The sequence below is a fragment of the Malaclemys terrapin genome, chromosome 9, assembly GCF_027887155.1.
Source record: "Malaclemys terrapin pileata isolate rMalTer1 chromosome 9, rMalTer1.hap1, whole genome shotgun sequence".
Lineage (NCBI taxonomy): Eukaryota > Metazoa > Chordata > Testudines > Emydidae > Malaclemys > Malaclemys terrapin.
Genome location: NC_071513.1, coordinates 51,332,745 through 51,351,306, shown reverse-complemented (window position 1 = coordinate 51,351,306; position 18,562 = coordinate 51,332,745). Strand labels below are relative to the sequence as shown.

Here is an 18,562-nt window from a genome sequence, read left to right as displayed (position 1 = left end):
CCAGGCAACACTAACCCTCCACGTTGCTCCCTTTGCTACCTTCTGCTCCTTGAGATTGCATATTTTGGAATGAGCCAAATCAATTGTATGTCCCTGCTGTGACGGCGCAGAGTCTCACAACCACCTAGAAGAGGAATGTTATACACCTCCCCTCGGTGGGCTCCCCCAGGACTGACCGAGCAGAAGAGTGTTTGGAAAAGGGCGAGTATCCTGGCTGCCTCTGAACCAGGGGGTGCCACTGTGCAATGGCATCAGCTTCAAAAGGGCACTCTGAATGCTGATTGGCTGACAGGGTTAGCACATCCTGGGAAGTTCCGCCTTTCAGAGGTGGTCCTTCCAGGAGTCTCATCAGAGTATGGTCTCTGTGTCTGTTGGGCATGTGATCTATTTCAGCATCATTTCCCATCTAATCTCTGCAGTTGCTGGCTATAAGCATAACCAGTTACTGGGCTCAATACAGGGGTAACTGTGTGACATTCTATAGCCTGGGCTATACAGGAGGTCAGACCAGATGATCATTATGGTCATTTCTGGCTTTAATCTATGTCCAACCTGCTGGGCCTAGATATACCGGCCAGAGAACAGAGAGGGTATACAGCACAGAGCACCCCTTTCCAAACAAGTGCAGTCATAATGTTTACCTGATGGACTCCTGTAACAATGCAGTTCTGGCGGGACCCAACTGAGAGTGCCAATTCAGGACAAAACGCTTAAAACAGGACAGTTACAGCCCAAGGCCGGGGGTTTTCCACCTCTAAGGCAAACCAAACCAGCCAGACTAAGAGGACTTTGGTCTCACCCCACTGGCTAACCACAAGTCACACAAGCAATTCCCTAAGACACTCCAGTTTCCCAGTATCATCACCAGTGCCACTCGTTATGGAGACAAATGGTTATGAAAACCAATACCCCAATAAAAGAAAGATTCTCTTGATCCCAAAGGACCAAGCCCCAGACCCAGGTCAATATACAAATCAGATCTTACCCACAAATCACGCTGTTGCCAATCCTTTAGAATCTAAAATCTAAAGGTTTATTCATAAAAGGAAAAAGATATAGATGAGAGTTAGAATTGGTTAAATGGAATCAATTACATACAGTAATGGCAAAGTTCTTGGTTCAGACTTGCAGCAGCGATAGAATAAACTGCAGGTTCAAATCAAGTCTCTGGAACATCTCCAGCTGGGATGGGTCATCAGTCCTTTGTTCAGAGCTTTAGTTTGTAGCAAAGTCCCTCCAGAGGTAAGAAGCAGGATTAAAGACAAAATGGAGATGAGGCATCAGCCTTATATAGTCTTTTCCAGGTGTAAGAACCTCTTTGTTCTTACTGTGGAAAATTACAGCAAAATGGAGTCTGGAGTCACATGGGCCAGTTCCTGCATACTTTGCTGAGTCTCAAGGCATATTTGCCTTCTCTCAATGGGTCCATTGTATAGCTGATGGTCCTTAATGGGCCATCAAGCAGGCTAAGCAGAGCTAACACCAGCTTGTCTGGGATGTCACCCAGAAGCACAGCTTAAGTTTGAAATACAGACAGTATAGAGCCAATATTCATAACTTCAACTACAAAATTGATACACACACAGACAGCATAATCATAACCAGTAAACCATAACCTTCTCTTAGACACCCCATTTGACCCCCTTTATACAAGATTTGGGTGCCACTACAGGACCTTGGTTGCAACCATGTTCTATATAGTCCCTGATTATATCAATAACGTCACAACTCCCACATCAATCAAAGCTACCTCTGTAAATTTCACCCCTACATTTCTAAAAGGGAGAGGGGCTCTGGCTAACGGAACACCTGCCCAGTCTAAAGGCTGTTAGTACAGCCAGGCGGCTCTCACACTCCTTCTCTTGGAGAATAGCCTCTCTGGCTGTGTGAGAGGGAACTCTTGGCTCTTATTGTCTCCTTTTACTTATTTAAGATAAAGTTGCACTTGGTCTCCATCCCGAGCTCGTCAGTTTCACCTTAATCAGACCATTTCCCAGCATACTGCCAATATCTTATGAAGGGGCTTCCACACAGATGTTTCTCTTGGCCTGTGATAAGCCCTCTGTCCCAGGGGTGCGCTGCTTGCAAACAGGAGGGGCCAGGAGCTGGCCACTCTATCCATTCATTCTCCCCCCTTCATCCTCCCGTAGTTAAAACAAAAACGCTTACATGTTTCTAACCAAGGAAAGCAACACCAGCGCTCGGCAAACAAAACTCTAGGAAATGGCTGGCAGTATTTGTACGGTGCTCGCAAGATCTGCACTGAGTGTACTTCGTTAGCGGTGGTTAATAGTCATTGGGAGTGTTGGCAATTTTAAAAATCTACTAATGATCCCCAAAATATTTGTCCATGTGTGGAGGAGCTCTAATTAGCCATACAGCACAATGTTCAGCCTGTATTGTGGGGTGGTGGTGGGGGAGCTGGTAAAGGATCTAGGAGACAGGAAGGAGTTTTGTGGGTTAGGACATTGACTTGGGACTAGGAGTCCTGGGTTCATTCTCTAGCCCTGCCACAGGCTCCCGGTATGACTGTGAGCAAATCACAAGACTGCTCCGTGCCTCAGTTTCCCCGACGTAAAATGGGGATGATAGCATTTCCCTACGTCCCCGGGGAGTTGTAAGGATAAATCTATTACTGATTATGAGCTACTCAGATACTGCAAGGATGGGGAGATTGGAGAAGATACTCTTCTCTCGGGAAAGTTCCTGCCCGTTGGGGCTATCTGATTCATTCCTATGGGGAAAAGCACATACCTGCCATTCTGCTTCCCTGCACAGAGCAGACAGAGAGGATTCTCACTCTTGGGCCTGAGGCACCAGCCTGGCTGGCTCCAGGCTCCTGCTAGGAAGCTAAAAGAAAAGGGGAGAATCCTGGAAGTTGGTCCCATTAGGAAAGGGAATCTCACTTGTAGCCTACTTCTCTGAAGAGCTTGTCCTGCCAAGATTCTCACCCCCGGCTCATAGCTTAGTAGGGTAAGGCTGGATCTTGTGACGCAGGCTTCCATACACCAAAAATTCCCTCTTCGCAAGTGTTTTTAATGGGATCTCCGGCAGGGCAGATTTAGCCATAGGCAGAGAGAGTGACCCGCATCAGAGGCAAAGAGCTCCCCTGACTCTCCCTTCAGTTGATGGCAGGATTTTAGTGGGACAGTCCTGAAAGCCCCCTCCAGCACTCAGTGGTATTTCCCATCTGGGCTGCTTTCCTCAGGCACCTCCCACTTGGAGAGGCCAGGATTCAGAGACAGGAGTGAAAGGACTTAGAATGAAATCCTTTGCAAAAGAATCCCAGTCACCTCAGGGCACGGGTACCTAACTCGGTATTTCCATTCCTGCCTCTCACAGGCAGGCAGGGCGTCAAAGGCCTCAAGGCCCATGCCATAGCTGGCTCAGTTCTTCAGTCGAGACATTTAGAAGGCACCAGTCACGACAGCCCCTCGACTGAGCTGCACAAAGCTTTGTGTCCAATATTTGTAAGGCACGGGCCGTGCTTTCATTCAGCACTGTTCTCTTGCTGCTGAAGCCAGACTGACTGCTTGCTTCAGGAGCTCAGGCCATCAGCCTCGGTCCAGCTAAGAATTCCTCCCAGCCTAGAGTTCAACACTGTGTGTTAATTGCGGTGGCGCTGTTCTGAAGGAAGAGAGCAGGCTACTCTGTAGGGGCTGGTAACTTACCTGGAGGTCTCTGAGCACATTACCGCTGCAGTTCCAGGCCACTCACCCTTCTTTGCAGTCTGAGATCAGAGTCTGGACAAGCGAAGCAGAGCGGCAGAGACTTGGGGCTTGCAAGCTCTTTGGAGATGCCATTTGGAGCTATGGGTCAGCACACCTGTGCCCTCTAGTGGTGTCAGAATTCACTAAGATGTTTGTGTATGTCCGGTCGCTGTTGGGGGGGAGGGGCGCAATCAGCTCAGGGGCAGTGTCTGCTGACCAGGCCCTAGGGTTGAATTGCCCCCATCACTTGCTGACAAGTTGCTGTGTTTTGGTGGAATGCAGGGAGCAGGTGCCACACTGCTGAGAGATATCTGCATGCTGTTGTACACGGGGGAATGGTCCCGCTATTGTGGGGAACTTTCCTGGCTTCTGCACTACCCCGGTGAAGTGGGCTAGCAAAAGGATCTGAGTCCTCACTCCCACTTCCTTTACCCAGAGGCCTCCTTGCCCTTGAGGACTCCCCTTCCACTCTCCTGTCTGGCAGAGTCCTCGTAAACCCTGACAAGGCTGGGCCCGGGATTCCTGGGGGTCTCGACCCCCAACCCTGCTGTGGTCACCCAGGACAGGGGCTAGGGTGTCCCCAGTCCGGGGTACTCTCTTTGCACTGGGCACCTCCCTGACCCACTGATCATTTCATACAATTTAAAGCAAATACAAGTTGTTTAATTAACAATTAATTTAAAAAAAAATAAGGAAAAATGGGAAAAGTTAAAGGAAAACACATCACCCTGCTCTGTGGCAGGGAACATTGCAAACAGTGTCTCTGGAATGTCAGGGCAGTTCAGTCTGTTCCTTGTAGGTCCCAGGCTCCTTCTCAGGCCCTGGCTGTGCTACAGAGACGCTGCAAGTTGGACACTTGCTCTGGCAGTGTCCAGCTCTCAGGCTCTAGGTGGCAGGACCCTTCTTCCCAGCGTCGCCCCCACCCTGTCAGGGTTACGATCCCCCTCCAAGTCTGGCCTGCAGAGCCTCTTGGCTGAGGCGTCTCCCTGTACTGGTCCCACTGCCCAGGGTCCCCCTCACTCTCCCCAGCTGCTCACCGCACCCAGATCCAGACTGCTGCAGCCCCGGCTCCAGCTCCACTCGGCCTCAGTATGGCTGCTGCTGCTGCTCTGCCTTCAGCTCCCTGGGCTGCTTCTCTGGCCCCGGGACTGCATCTCTGCTCCCAGTACAGGATCTGCTCTCTCTGGGCTGTGCTCTGGTTCTGGGGCTGGGGCTGTAGCTCTGCTTCCAGCAGCTTAGCTCGGGCCCCTGCTTTCTCCTTAGCTCGGCCCCACTCTGTCTGACCCAGGCCATTCCAGTTCACACGGAGGACAGGACTCCCCTGACCTCCTGACTCCCTGATTAGCCTGCCCACCCTGTCAATCAGGCTGACCTGGAGCATTGGCCTCTCCCCATTGCCCCTGGGGACTGTCAGTCTCAGGCTCTTGATTTCCCATCGACCCTTCCCCTTTTAGTGTTGGGAGCTAGCCAACCAAAACACCCCACTGAATGTTAGTAAGGGGGCAACAGTCCCTTTACACTGTGATGCTGTGTATTAAAGTCTGACTCTACCTCATTCCTGCCTTGGAAATGCTGGGGCGAGGTCAGGGAACGTGGCCCTTGGACTCCAATACACTGCCGGGTGGTCGTTTTTAATTTTATGATTTAATTTGAGACCACGTTTGTCACTCCCCAGCTTGAAGGCGTGGGGCTGGAGTTTCTCTGATAATTGTGTAACACTGACAGACTCCAGTCGTCAGCGGGCGGGATCGAACCTGGGACCTCTGGAGCTAAATGCATGAGCCTCTACTGCATGAGCTAAAAGCCATATGGCCCTTAGCTACAGCTGTAGAGCAGACTCTAATCTCTGTCTCTCAGTGGTCATGGTGCCACTAGCTGAGACAGAGCACTACACCCAGGAGGTGTGTGGGTTACAATTGCATGGGAGGAGATGGCAGCTTGGGAGACTACAGTGGAGAACAGTATCAGAGGGGTAGCCGTGTTAGTCTGAATCTGTAAAAAGCGACAAAGAGTCCTGTGGCACCTTATAGACTAACAGACTTATTGGAGCATAAGCTTTCGTGGGTGAATACCCACTTCGTCAGATGCAACAGTGGAGAACAGGCATTTGCCCCTTTGCTGCCATGTCTAAGCAGCCTGGGCAGGACAGGTAGTAAGTGAGTTCCCCACTGCTGATTGTAGGGATCCACTGTACACAGAACCCCTAGCTGGCAGCAGTGGAGGGACCCACAATCCACATTCCTTGTCACTTTGAATGGGGAGGGCAAAATCCTACAGGTCAGATAGGGCCAGGAGAAGGGATTTAACTGGAGACTGTTTCTAAAGAGAGAGAGAGAGAGGCCCCCTTCCACCTCATCATGAAGGCCCAGTGAACTCAATCCACTTCCAGGGCAAGGTTTGGGCTTAGCACTTTCTGGCTATTGTTTGAGCCACTCCAGATACTGTCTCTTCTCCCCAGTGGCTCCCTTAACCTGCTCTTCTCCTTCCCCTACAGGTTGCTTGGGTCAAATCAGGCTAGTCAAACTCTTTCTATGGTCTGATGTCTATTGGCCGATGCCTTACATTGCTCTGGAAATCTTCCCCACCTCAGTGCCAGCAGCCCATGAGCAGTGGAAAATCCCTTTACCTGGAAAGTCCCAGGTGACTGTTAGCTATTTGCTGCAGGAAGTAAAGCATAAGCAGTCTCTCCTGCCATCCACCACGCCCCAGATTTGACTGAGTGTAATCCCTGAAGATGGATTACTGGGTCATATGTTACTGCAGAAATTTACTGCTCCTCTGTAGTGCTAAGGAAAGAAAAATCAGTGTAGGGATTTTTGTCCTGTGAAGTTTAAATGCAGCCCTTGCCTCAATTTGTGTGTTCGAGCTAGCATGCTTCCAGCTTCAATTCTGATTGAACTGATTTCCCCCCTCCCCACTTCCGATTTGAGTGTTATGTGGTTTCAGACGGAGGCCTTAGCCCAGTTAAATTTCTAGCTATCTGATTATTATTTTTCCACCAAAAAAAAGTGTGTGAATGTTTGTTTGCGTGCACATGTGAGTAATTACTGCTAAGTTCACTGTAAACCTTAGCAGTACCTGCCGGGGCATAGGAATCAGGCACAAGGCCAGGCTACTGCATGGCAGTGGCCCAACACAAACAGAGACAGGGAAATTGGTTAACCACGCATAGAATTCAACAGGGTGGGTTTTTTTCCCTATCCTTTTTTATTTTATTTTATTTTATTTTTTCCATTTTCTTGGCAGTACATCAAGTTCCCAATCACAAGCTAAGTGCCCCACTGGGTGCTCCTGCTCAGAGAACCTCTTTCACCCAGTCTGTGGAGACAATAACGTGGAGTATATCTCTCCCTGCGATGCTGGCTGTACGGATTCCGTTGTTAATTCCTCCACTCCCAAGCACGTGGTAAGTAGCGGCAACTTGGATTCCAGGGGCTGGGGAGATGACACACTGCTGAGCCATCTGGCCAACAAAGTCACATTGATGGGCTGGAATCTAAACTGTTTTCTGGAAGCCCATAAGATCAGGTGTCAGGAGCCACCTCTAGCTGTGGTGGTCATTTTCTCAGAATCAAAACCCACGGTGCTTTTGCGGTGACGTTGTTGCGGGTTGCAAAACAGTCCCAACAAAGGGCACTTCTCTCTAAGTGTGCATTGGTATTGCCATGCCAGCTTCTGACTCACCAGTAGCATGTGCATACTTCTCTGAGCGCAGGACTTTCCCCAGAGCTTCATGTTTGGAATAAGGTGATCACGGAACACTTGGACAAGTATAATTAATTTTGCCTCAAAGCAAAAGAAGAGCTTTGATGAGGCTTGCAATCATTTGACTTTCTTCCTCTTCACACCAAACATGATTTATCACCATGGATGCCTGTTCTTCTGGATTATCGGTTCCAGGTTAAACACTGAACAAATTCTGCTTGGCATAGCGATACATCTCAAACAAGCATTGTGTAGCTATTAAAAATGTCTAAAGTTTTAATCAAAGCAATGAAAAATGGAGACATTTCCAATGTCCTGAAAGCTGAACAGCCCTAATCTTTTTATTCTCTCCTTGTATGGAAGCCATTCCATACCCCTGTTCATCTTTAGTGTCCTTCTCTGAGTCTTTTTCAGTTCCTCTGTGTTCTTTTTGAGATGAGGCGACCAGAACCGGACACAGTATTCAAGGTGTGCGCGCACCAGGACTTTATATAGAGGCATTATGATAATTTCTGTCTTATTTTCTATCCCTTTCGTAATAATTTCTAACATACTATAGGAGTTTTTGACCACAGCTGCAAATTGAGTGGAAGTTTTCAGAGAACGATCCACAATGACTTCAACATCTTTCTTGGGTGGTAACAGCTAATTTAGAACCCATCATTGCATATATATGTATAGTTGGGACTGTGTTTTCCAATATGCGTTACTTTACACTTATCGATGTAGAATTTCATCTGACATTTTGTTGCCCAGTCACCCAGTTTAGTGAGATCCTTTGTACCTTTTCACAGTCAGCTTTGGATTTACCTATCTAGGACAATTTTGTACCATCTGCAAATTTTGCCACTTCACAGTGCACCCCCCTTTTCCAGATCATTAATGAATATTTTGAACAGCACAGGCCCCAGGACAGATCCTTGGGGGACCCTGCTATTCACCTCTCTTCATTGTGAAAACTGACCATTTATTCTTACCTTTTGTTTCCTTGTCTTTCAATCAGTTACTGATCCATGAGAGGACCTTCCCTCTTATCTCATGGCTACTTTGTTTCCTTAAGAGCCTTTGATGAGGGACATTGTCAATGGCTTTTTGAAAATCCAAGTGCACTATATCGACTAGATCACCTTTCTCCATGTGCATGTTGACTCCTTCAAAGAATTCTAATAAATTGGGGAAGTTCATTACTTTTTAGTTTGTCAGTCTGTTCTAAAACCTCTTCTATTGACGCATCAGTCTCTGACAATACTTCAGATCTATTGTCCAAAAAGAATAGCTCTGATGTGGGAATCCCCTTCACATCCTGTGCAGTGAAGATGGATTCAAAGAATTTATTTAGCATCTCTGTGATGACCTTGTCTTCCTTGAGCGCTCATTTAGCACCTTGATCGTCCAGTGGCCCCACTGATTGTTTGGCAGGCTTCCTGCTTCTGATCTACTTACTTTTGTTGTTGTAGTCTGAGCCTCTATTATGGTGTTTTAAAGTACTTTGCCTGCTGCTACAACCTACAGGTCTGCCTGGGAGCAGCCATGCCCCAACTCTTCACCTGGCGGATGTTAGCAATAGCTCACTTGAGACACATGAGGTTCTGCCCCTGAGGTCTGATTGGTAGCATCCCAGCATGGCTGATTGGCCTGCTGGCCCCGTTTGAGCCAGCAGCAGGAAGTTATTTGAACTAGTGGGCTCCACCCTGCTCTGGACTCTGTGCCTTGTGCTTCCTGCTTCCCGCTCCTGTGTCCCTGGCTTGATCTTCTGGCCTACTGACCCACCTGGCCTGTTGGCATCTGTCTTGTGGTTCCTGACCTGCAGTTTGTCACCTGCCTCTGAGCCCCTGGTACCTGACACGTGGGTCGGATCTCCCGTTTGTCTCCTGCTTCTGACCTCTTGAAGTCCTGACCCAGCTGGCTCTTGACCCCTGTCTTGTGACTGTGGACTCTGGTTCTGACTGCTAGGTCTGCCGCCCATGACCCAGCTATGACAGGCATTTTACCCTCCTGACTGCTCTCTTTATTTTCCATCTAACTAGCATCCTCATTATTGTGTAGTTCCCCTTCTTAAAGTTAAATGTCACTGGGGTGGGGGTTTTGGTGTACTTCCTCCCTACAGGAATGCTAAATGTAATTACATTATGGTTGCTATTACCAAGTGGTTCAGCTATCATTACCTCTTGGACCGGATCTTGTGCTCCACTTAAGACTAAATCAGGAATTGCCTCTCCTTTTGTGGGCTCCAGGATTAGCTGCTCCAAGAAGCAGTCATTCATGGTGTCTAGAAATTTCATGTCTGCGTCATGTCCTGAGGTGCCATTTACCCAGTCACTATGAGGATAGTTGAAATCATCCATTATTATGACATTTTCTGGTTTTGTAGCTTTAACCTTCCTAAGCATTTCACAGTCACTGTCACCATCCTGTCAGGTGGTCGATGGTATATTCCTACTGCTAGACTCTTATTATTCAAGCATCAAATCTCTGTCCACAGAGATACTATGGTTCTGTTCGAGTCATTTCCGATTTTCACCTTATTTGGCTTTATGCTGTTTTAACATATAGTGCTACTCTCCCACCAGAGTAACCTACTCTGTCATTCCTGTATATTTTATACCCTAATATTACTGTGTCCCATTGATTATCCTCATTCCACCAAGTTTCCATGGTTCCTGCTGTAGCAATAGCCTCATTTAATGTTAGGCACTCTAGTTTACCCATCTTAGTATGTAGACTTCTTGCGTTTGTATATAAGCATTTGTATGTTTTATCAATATTCAGTTGGTTATATTGAAATGGATTTTTCTACATTTGACTGTTCCTCACTAGCTTCCACCTGTACTTTGCCAACTTCTTTCCTATCCTCTTTACTAGGCTATGGAGTTTCCACTTTAATGAATTCATCCCTGAGGGATGTCTCCGCCTGAACCGGGTGCTCCTCTGCACCTGTCCACTTGCCCCAGCCCTTAGCTTAAAAAATTCTCCACAACCTTTTTAATTTTACATGCCAGCAATCTGGTTACGTTTTGATTCCTGTAGAAGCTCCTCCTTCCTGAAAAGGTTCCCCAGTTTCTAATAAACCTAAATCCTTCCGCCCTACACCATTGTCTCATCCATGCATTTAGACTTTGCAGTTCTGCCTGTTTTACTGACTCTGCATGTGGAACTGGAAGCATTTCAGAGAATGCTACAAGGGAGGCCTTCGACTTTAATCTCTTACCTAGCAGCCTAAATTTGGCCTCCTGGTCCTCTCTCCTGCCTTTCCCAATGTCATTGGTACCTACATGTACCATGACCACTGGCTCCTCCCCAGTACTACCTATAAGGTTATCTAGATGTCTCATGAGATCCATTACTTTCACATCCGGTAGGCAGTTCATCATGCCATTCTCCTGGTCATCACAAATCCAACTATCTATGGCTCTAATAATTGCTTCTGGTACTATTATGGCCTGTCTTATCTTAATAACTGGGTTCCCTGCCCTGGAGGGATATCCTCAGTGCAAGAAGATACCATGACATCATCCGGAAGGTGAGTCTCAACTATGGGATCATGTCCCTCTGCTCCAGCTTGATGATCTTGCCGGCAAGTTAAAGAAGTATGGGCTGGATGAATGGACTATAAGGTGGATAGAAAGCTGGCTAGATCATCGGGCTCAACAGGTAGTGATCAATGGCTCCATGTCTAGCTGGCAACTAGTATCAAGCGGAGTGCCCCAAGGGTTGGTCCTGGGGCTGGTTTTGTTCCATATCTTCATTAATGATCTAGAGGATGGCGTGGACTGCACCCGCAGCAAGTTTGCAGATGACACTAAACTGGGAGGAGTGGTAGATACGCTGGAGGGTAGGGATAGGATACAGAGGGACCTAGACAAATTAGAGGATTGGGCCAAAAGAAATCTGATAAGGTTCAACAAGGACAAGTGCAGAGTCCTGTACTTAGGACGGAAGAATCCCATGCACTGCTACAGATTAGGGACCGAATGGCTAGGCAGCAGTTCTGCAGAAAAGGACCTAGGGGTTACAGTGGATGAGAAGCTGGATATGAGTTGACAGTGTGCCCTTGTTGCCAAGAAGGCTAACAGAATTTTGGGCTGTATAAGTAGGGGCATTGCCAGCAGATCGAGGAACGTGATCATTCCCTTCTATTTGACATTGATGAGGCATCATCTGGAGTACTGTGTCCAGGTTTTGGGCCCCACACTACAAAAAGGATGTGGAAGAGTCCAGCGGAGGGCAATAAAAATGATTAGGGGGCTGGAGCACATGACTTATGAGGAGAGGCTGAGGGAACTGGGATTGTTTAGTCTGCAGAAGAGCTGCTTTCAACTACCTGAAAGGGGGTCCCAAAGAGTATGGATCTAGACTGTTCTCAGTGGTAGCAGATGACAGAACAAGGAGTAATGGTCTCAAGTTGCAGTGGGGGAGGTTTAGGTTGGATATTAGGAAAAACGTTTTCACTAGAAGGGTGGTGAAGCACTGGAATGGGTTATCTAGGGAGGTAGTGGAATCTCCTTCCTTAGAGGTTTTTAAGGTCAGGCTTGACAAAGCCCCGGCTGGATGATGTAGTTGGGGATTGGTCCTGCTTTGAGCAGGGGGTTGGACTAGATGACCTCCTGAGGTCCCTTCCAACCCTGATGTTCTATGATTCTATGATCTCCTGCCCTGTGACTTTCATCCTCCTTGACACACGAGCTGTCAGACAGGAGGTGGAGGTCTCCTCCCTGAACCTCTGTCCTCCTATGCTCCTCCAGCTCAGCCACTGTGGCCTTCAGAGCCTGTACTCTTTCTCTGAGAGCCATGAGTTTCCTGTACCGCATGCACACACACGCCATCTGCCCACAAGGCAGATAATCATACATATTGCTCTGAACACAATAAACTGGGTAGCCCCTTGCCCTGCTGCTGGTTTCCTGCACTGTTGTACTCTTGTGGCTTTTTTATGTAGCCTACATTTTGGATATGTTTTTTAGGTGTTTTGTTTTTCAGTAGGACTTTTAGTAACTGTGTGAGATCTAGGTCTTCCTGGGCTATGCCAGGTTCCTGTTGAGCAAGCATCACTAAGCACTGAATGATGACTTCACAATATTATTTTTTTAATATTGGCCATATTCTGCTCACTCCTACCACTGAGGCCAGTGCCATTACTCCATGGAAAACTGGTGGGAGAAGAGAACTGGGATGGTTAGAGTCCCAGAAATTCTGCTCCAGATACACTGATCTCAGGAGATGTTTTACTGTCCTTTTTTAATGCCCTAAACAGATCTACGTGAACTGCTCCTGTATCCACACCAAGAATGGACAGTCCTCAGCAAAGACAGGTTCCTGTCAGGTCAGCTGTTCCCATTTACTTCTTCCTGTCATATTCCTCATCTCGTGTGCTGCGCTGATAGCCTGCCTGTCTCACAATCCCCTCTACATGATGGTATTACGGTAAGCAACAAAGTTCAGTTTCATGGGACCTCATATGAAGTATCACATGCAAAGCACTGGCAAATTTCCTCCCCATCTATGACCAGTTCTTCTCCTTGTTCTCTCCACATGGGCTGCCTCATTCCTGACTGCCTGGGGTGACACACCCCTCCTTGCCCATGTATAATAGTCTGTGACTGTTTGTGGCACCCCTACATGGACTTTTGAATTGGAGCCCGGGGAGGGCAGTTGGGGAACTCTTTCTCTGATGTGGTCTGCCGGATGTGGAATTGGGGATGCTATTCCGGCTAGTGGGGTGAGTGTCTGTGTGTGGTGGGGGCTCTGAAAGAGTTAGACTTTATGCGGCTGCATGAGTCACAAAGCCTAGGTCTATCACTGGCAAGAGGCAACTAGGAGACTGGGTTTGGTATGTTGTCTTTTAAAGAAAGGCCAGGAAGTATGGGCCAGGTCTTCAGCAGGTGCTGATTGGCTGAGCTCCATGGAAGTCAATATCAGAACTAAGGGATATCAATGGAGCTACATGGATTTATGGCAGCTGAGGATCTGGCCCTGTATTTTCTTAGGCTCGCAAGCAGAGGTGAATTAAGACTAAACCCAACCCAGATCCACCAACTTTTTGGACCCCCTTAAGACACAGGGCTCCCCAAGAGCCTCTTCCTCCTAGCTGAATGCAGCAGCCCTTGCCTCTTTCTCATTCCTCTGCCCTTCATCCCCATCTCCCCGCTGCATGCTCTTCAGCCCAAAGCTACTTTCTTCACCAGGTCAGAACTCACCTATCTCCTCCAGTCCTGTCCAGAGACCCAGATTTCCAAAAGAATAGTGTCCTTCATATGCTCAAGGAAGGTGTGAAATTGCTGCATGGCCCCAATGGAACTTGCTTGTTAGATATCTGAATATACTAAGTCATTGGACCAAATTCAGATGTGATGTAAGTGGTGGTATAAGTTACATTCCACTGAGTGGATGCAGCAGTAAAATCAACCAAGAGGCTGTGGAACTCCTCCCACTCTTTACCTTCATCGCGTCTGCTGGCTGCCTTTCCTGCTACTTCCCCTTTCTGTCCTTGAGCACATCAGTTCCTTCCACTCACCGCCAAGGAGTGACTTACATCACCAGCGAGCTGAGCAGCATTTGTCTTAGAAACAGGTTTCTAACAAGAAAACCGCCTTGTTTCTAAACCAAGTTTTGCAAACATTTTTTGTTTTGGATAACATTTTCTGAGGGGGTTTATGAAAAAACAGAAACGGAAAAAAATTCAGTTTTCAAAAACAACCAATATTTCAAAAACTGGAAAATGTTTGTTTGGGGTGAGGTTTCTGAAAACCAGAAATACTTCAGTTTTCAAGATCCAACAGGTTTTGGGTTTTCATAGAACATGGAACTGGGAGGGACCACTTGGGCCACAGTCCAGTCACCTACTGTCGCAGACGTGTAATCTGTCATATAATTATCAAGCTCCATCTTAAAGATAATTGGGTTGCTTCCCCCTCTCTTAGGTTGCTTCCCCCACTCTTCCTATTGGAAGAATATCCCAGAACCTCCATCCTATGATGGATAGAAACTTTCTCATTTCCAGCCTAACTGTACTCACAGCCACTTCATACCCATTTGTTCTTGTGCCAATATTGTCTGTTAGATTAAATAGCTCTTCTCCCTCCCAGGTGTTTACCCACTAATGAATTTATAGACAGCAATCAGATCCTCTCTCAGCCCTTCGTTTTCAGTTTTTCATGGAAAAATTCTGCAAAATATTTAGGGGGAAATATTTCTCCTTTCTTTTGATTTTTTTCACAGAAAATACTTACCATTTTCCAGCCAGCTCCAATCACCAGTGACGTCCCCTCTGAATCTGGCCAATTCCCTCAGGAATTACTTAAACATCCCTTTCCCCCACATCTTTCATATCAAGAGAAATCTGGCTTGACTGTATCTTTAAGCTTTGCACATCCCATGAGATGTGGTGAGCCCCAAGCCACCAGAATGCAGATTCCAACCTGTTAATTATCTGCACAGGGCAATACATCAAAAATGACGAGTCCAGCTTTTGGATCTGATCTTCTCTAACTTCTCCCCTACAGGTTGGTGAACCAGGATGAAAAGTCATTTGCTATTGGAGTCCAATTCTTACTGATGAGACTGTTAGGTGAGTGTCTGTCTGACTCGAGCTCCTTGTACAAGCCACCAATTATTGCACAAACTGGGAGGAAAGAAGCAAGCTTGACTAAGCCCTGGCTGGGATGATTTAGTTGGGATATCTCAGTGGTTTGAGCATTGGCCTGCTAAACCCAGGGTTGTGAGTTCAATCCTTGAGGGGGCTACTTAGGGATCTGGGGCAAAATCAGTACTTGGTCCTGCTAGTGAAGGCAGGGGGCTGGACTCGATGACCTTTCAAGGTCCCTTTCAGTTCTAGGAGATAGGATATCTCCATTATTATTATAAAAAGGTGCAGCCGCTATCATGCAGCCAGGAAAGGAATGTAGAGCCCAATTCTCTTTTACACTGACCCTGCTTTACACTGCTGTGGGGGGCAGATCTTCAGCTGGTGGAAATCATCAGACCTCCCTTGACTTCAGCTGAGGATCTCTCCCACCAACGTCAAGCAGCTGTAAGGGGAGTGTAAGTGTAACTGATGTCCGTTTCAAGGCCCCATTAGTGGTGCGAAGTAGGTAGCCACTGACAGAAGGCTGGGGAAAAGCAAAAATGGAGGGGTCAATTTCAGTGACAGGTTAAAGTGAAGAGGAAGGTTTCAAGTTGAGCTCTGAAGAGAGAGTGACTGGGACTGAGGCCAGTGCATGCTGGGATGTTTTTAGTCAGGCGTGCAATTGTACTCTTGCATGCAAAATGACGTCCTCCCTGTGGCATGACCTGGCATGCACAGGGAGCGCAAGGTCACATTGTGCACAGGATGCCATTTTGTTTGTGCATCCAAGGGTCGGGCAGAATCACCCCATGAACACAGCCAGTCCTGGTGCCTGCAACGCATGTCTTGCATACAGCCTCAGTAAGCCACTGACTGAGTTCCAGCTACAGGGACCAGACAAAGCATAGGCACGATGGGAGAGTCCTGGCATGGCGCCCAAGCAGCTGGGTTGGCTTATAATGGAAAGGGTGCTCCAGATGGGGTAAAGCAGATGCAAAGTATCAGGCCTGCCCTCAGGGGGAGCAGGATTCCAGGCTGGGTTTGAAACACCCTCCATGCAAACAGGAGAGGGAATTTAAATAGGCAGCTATGTCTATATTGTGGGGCAAGGAGTGTGACACTGGTCTCACATGCTTTTTTCCCCTTCTCCCCCTGGCCATGGCAGCCTGGTTGCCTGCTCCAGCTCTCTTTGGTGTCATCATTGACTCCTCCTGCCTCCATTGGAATAAGCAATGCAGCAAGCGAGGATTCTGTGCCTACTACAACAACGACTTCCTTCGTAGCAGGTACTCAGAGCCAGCTCTCCTGGGGACAAGCCCATCCCCACCTCGGAATGGGTCAGGCTGGTGGTTCTCAGGGAGCCATACGCTCCCACTGCCTTCAGAGCACCAGGCCCTGGGGAGTCCATTTTGACAGCCAAGCGGTGGCAGAAGGCGGCATTGGGAAGGGGGTTCCTGAGAGTTTTTCTCTTTTCAGTTGGCTCAGAGGATTGAGAAAGACGTCAGCAGGGGCGATCAGGCAACTGGCTGCATGCTCAAGATAGTCCAGGGACTTGGGGGCAGGCAAACCAGACCAAAGGAGGGGATTGAGAGGAGACTATGGGAGAGGAAGGGCATGTGTGAGCATGGTCTGAGCACTGCCGCTACTGTAAATAGTGGGATAAGCCAAAGACCCTACCCCTCAGCAGTGTAGAGATGTTCCTCCCTCGCTGGGTTGCTAGATGTGAGGCAAGTAACCTGTCTCCTGCCTGGGTTATATTTTAGCTGGAGGGATTTTCTTTTAGGATAGGCTAAAGTGTAGCTAGGAGAGGGCTCCGAGTTAGGATGACCCCTCTCTCACACACAGAGCGCCGGTCTCATTGCAGAGCCCCCCGTGCAGCACAACTAACTATCAGAGCTGAACAGTTAGTGGTGTTATTGGTGTCCCAGGAGGTCTGAAAACCCACCGTCGAGATGGGGCAGAATTGTGGTAGGTGCTGGCCATGCAGGAGAAAGTCCCTGCACTGAAGAGCTTCCAGGCTAAACACACAGATGTTGGGAGAGGCAAACAGGGGAGCCAGGAGTTGCCCGAGGTCACAGCACTCAGTGGCAGAGCCAGGAAGCCACCGCCCTAGCTATGGCACTGCACTGCCTCTCCTCGGTCAGCTTGCAGACTCCAAAGGTTCAGCAGAGCTCGGGGCTCATTCCAAGAGAGCAGCAGGGCCATCTTAGCAAGCACAGGGACTGGCCCCATCAGATCGGAGTTTGTTCCTGACAGTTTCACACTGCTCTTTTTCTCTATTTCTTTCTCTTGCCAGATACATAGGCCTCCAGATAGGGTATAAACTTCTTGGCATTCTGCTGCTAGTCATCATCAACTGGCGGGTGAAGAAGAACAAGGAATACAATGTGCAAGAGAAGGCAGCTGGCCTGGTCTAGCCATGCCCTGCAAACGGACCCACAAGCGCACCCTTCCTAGCCTGTCCATATTTACTACCAGTACTTAGTCTTTTAGTTGTATTTTGTAAGAAAACAACTCCATATTAGCGGCTGAGCTCTGAGCTCCACTATGCAAATTGTTCTGTAACCCAGCTATGCAGACCATGGCCAGACATTTTTGCACTTCCGAGGAGAGAATGGAGAACAAACTGGGCTTTCGGGGGCCAACCGTTTACCATAAATGGCCACTCAGTGTTACAAAGCAAAGTGCCCTCAAGGGGTGCCAGTGTGGATTTCCTAGGACACGTGGAAAAGAAGAGCCGATGGCTGAGAACCCATTTGGGATCTGAGAGCAAGGTGTTCTCCGGCAGAGCGTCACACATCCCCAAAGAAAAGGGGATGTTCTTTTTGTTTTCCAAAGGAGAAATAGAAGAGGGGTCTGGCCTGTGAGGAGGAGCTCCTGGACTGCCCCAAGAGCATCTATCCTCTTGGAAGACTTTGAACATGCAGGAAAAATTCTACTTGGGGTAAAGCTGTTACAGCTGTGAAAGCCGTGTGTATAGGCTGGGGAAGAGGGACAAGGATCGAGAGCCCTGTCCCACCGCTCCAGAAATTCCTGTCCACCCACTGTGTCTGTTAAAGAGCTTGCTTCAGTCCAATGTATTCTATCCCATGCCATGTATGCTATACCTGGCCTGTCGGGGGGACCAGAGGAGGGAGTGGGGGCCAGTCATGGCATTAGCAATCAAAGAAATGTAGTCTCTGCTCAGAGATCTTTTCCCCTCCCCCTCACACGCAGGCCAGCGTGGACACAGGTAGATGAACTGTATGAAGTTACTGCTAGTAGTTTACTGTGCAATGTCACGTTTTTAAATAAAATCCACGTTTACTACTCTCGGGTGCTTTATTGAATGCCCTGTGGGAGATCTCCTTTCCTTTCCCCTGGGCTCTGCTTGTTGTGCTGATGGACTCAGATCCTGGGAGGTGCTGAGCAGCACCTTTCACTGAAGTCAATAGGAAGGGAGGACCCCATCACCTCACAGGATCAGGCCCACCTTGTAGCCTGTTTTGGGGTGTGTTAGTAGTGTTGATTTAATTTATCAACTTAATTTAATTTTATTGAATTTTAATTAATTAATAATATTAATAATTATTATTATTGATGTTAA

At 48.0% G+C, this 18,562-nt stretch overlaps 1 protein-coding gene across 1 annotated transcript in view; it reads left to right on the top strand.

Annotated features, from left to right (window-relative positions):
• Positions 1 to 18,285, top strand: part of SLCO2A1 (solute carrier organic anion transporter family member 2A1) — an 85,226-nt gene extending 66,941 nt beyond the window's left edge. Inside the window, exons 10-14 of the mRNA XM_054038844.1 lie at positions 6,957 to 7,116; positions 12,667 to 12,836; positions 14,915 to 14,979; positions 16,142 to 16,262; positions 17,273 to 18,285. Of these exons, the coding sequence (XP_053894819.1) occupies positions 6,957 to 7,116; positions 12,667 to 12,836; positions 14,915 to 14,979; positions 16,142 to 16,262; positions 17,273 to 17,393 (637 nt within the window). The 3' untranslated portion in view covers positions 17,394 to 18,285. The remainder of the gene's footprint in view (positions 1 to 6,956; positions 7,117 to 12,666; positions 12,837 to 14,914; positions 14,980 to 16,141; positions 16,263 to 17,272) is intronic.
• The last annotated feature ends 277 nt before the right edge of the window (positions 18,286 to 18,562 follow it).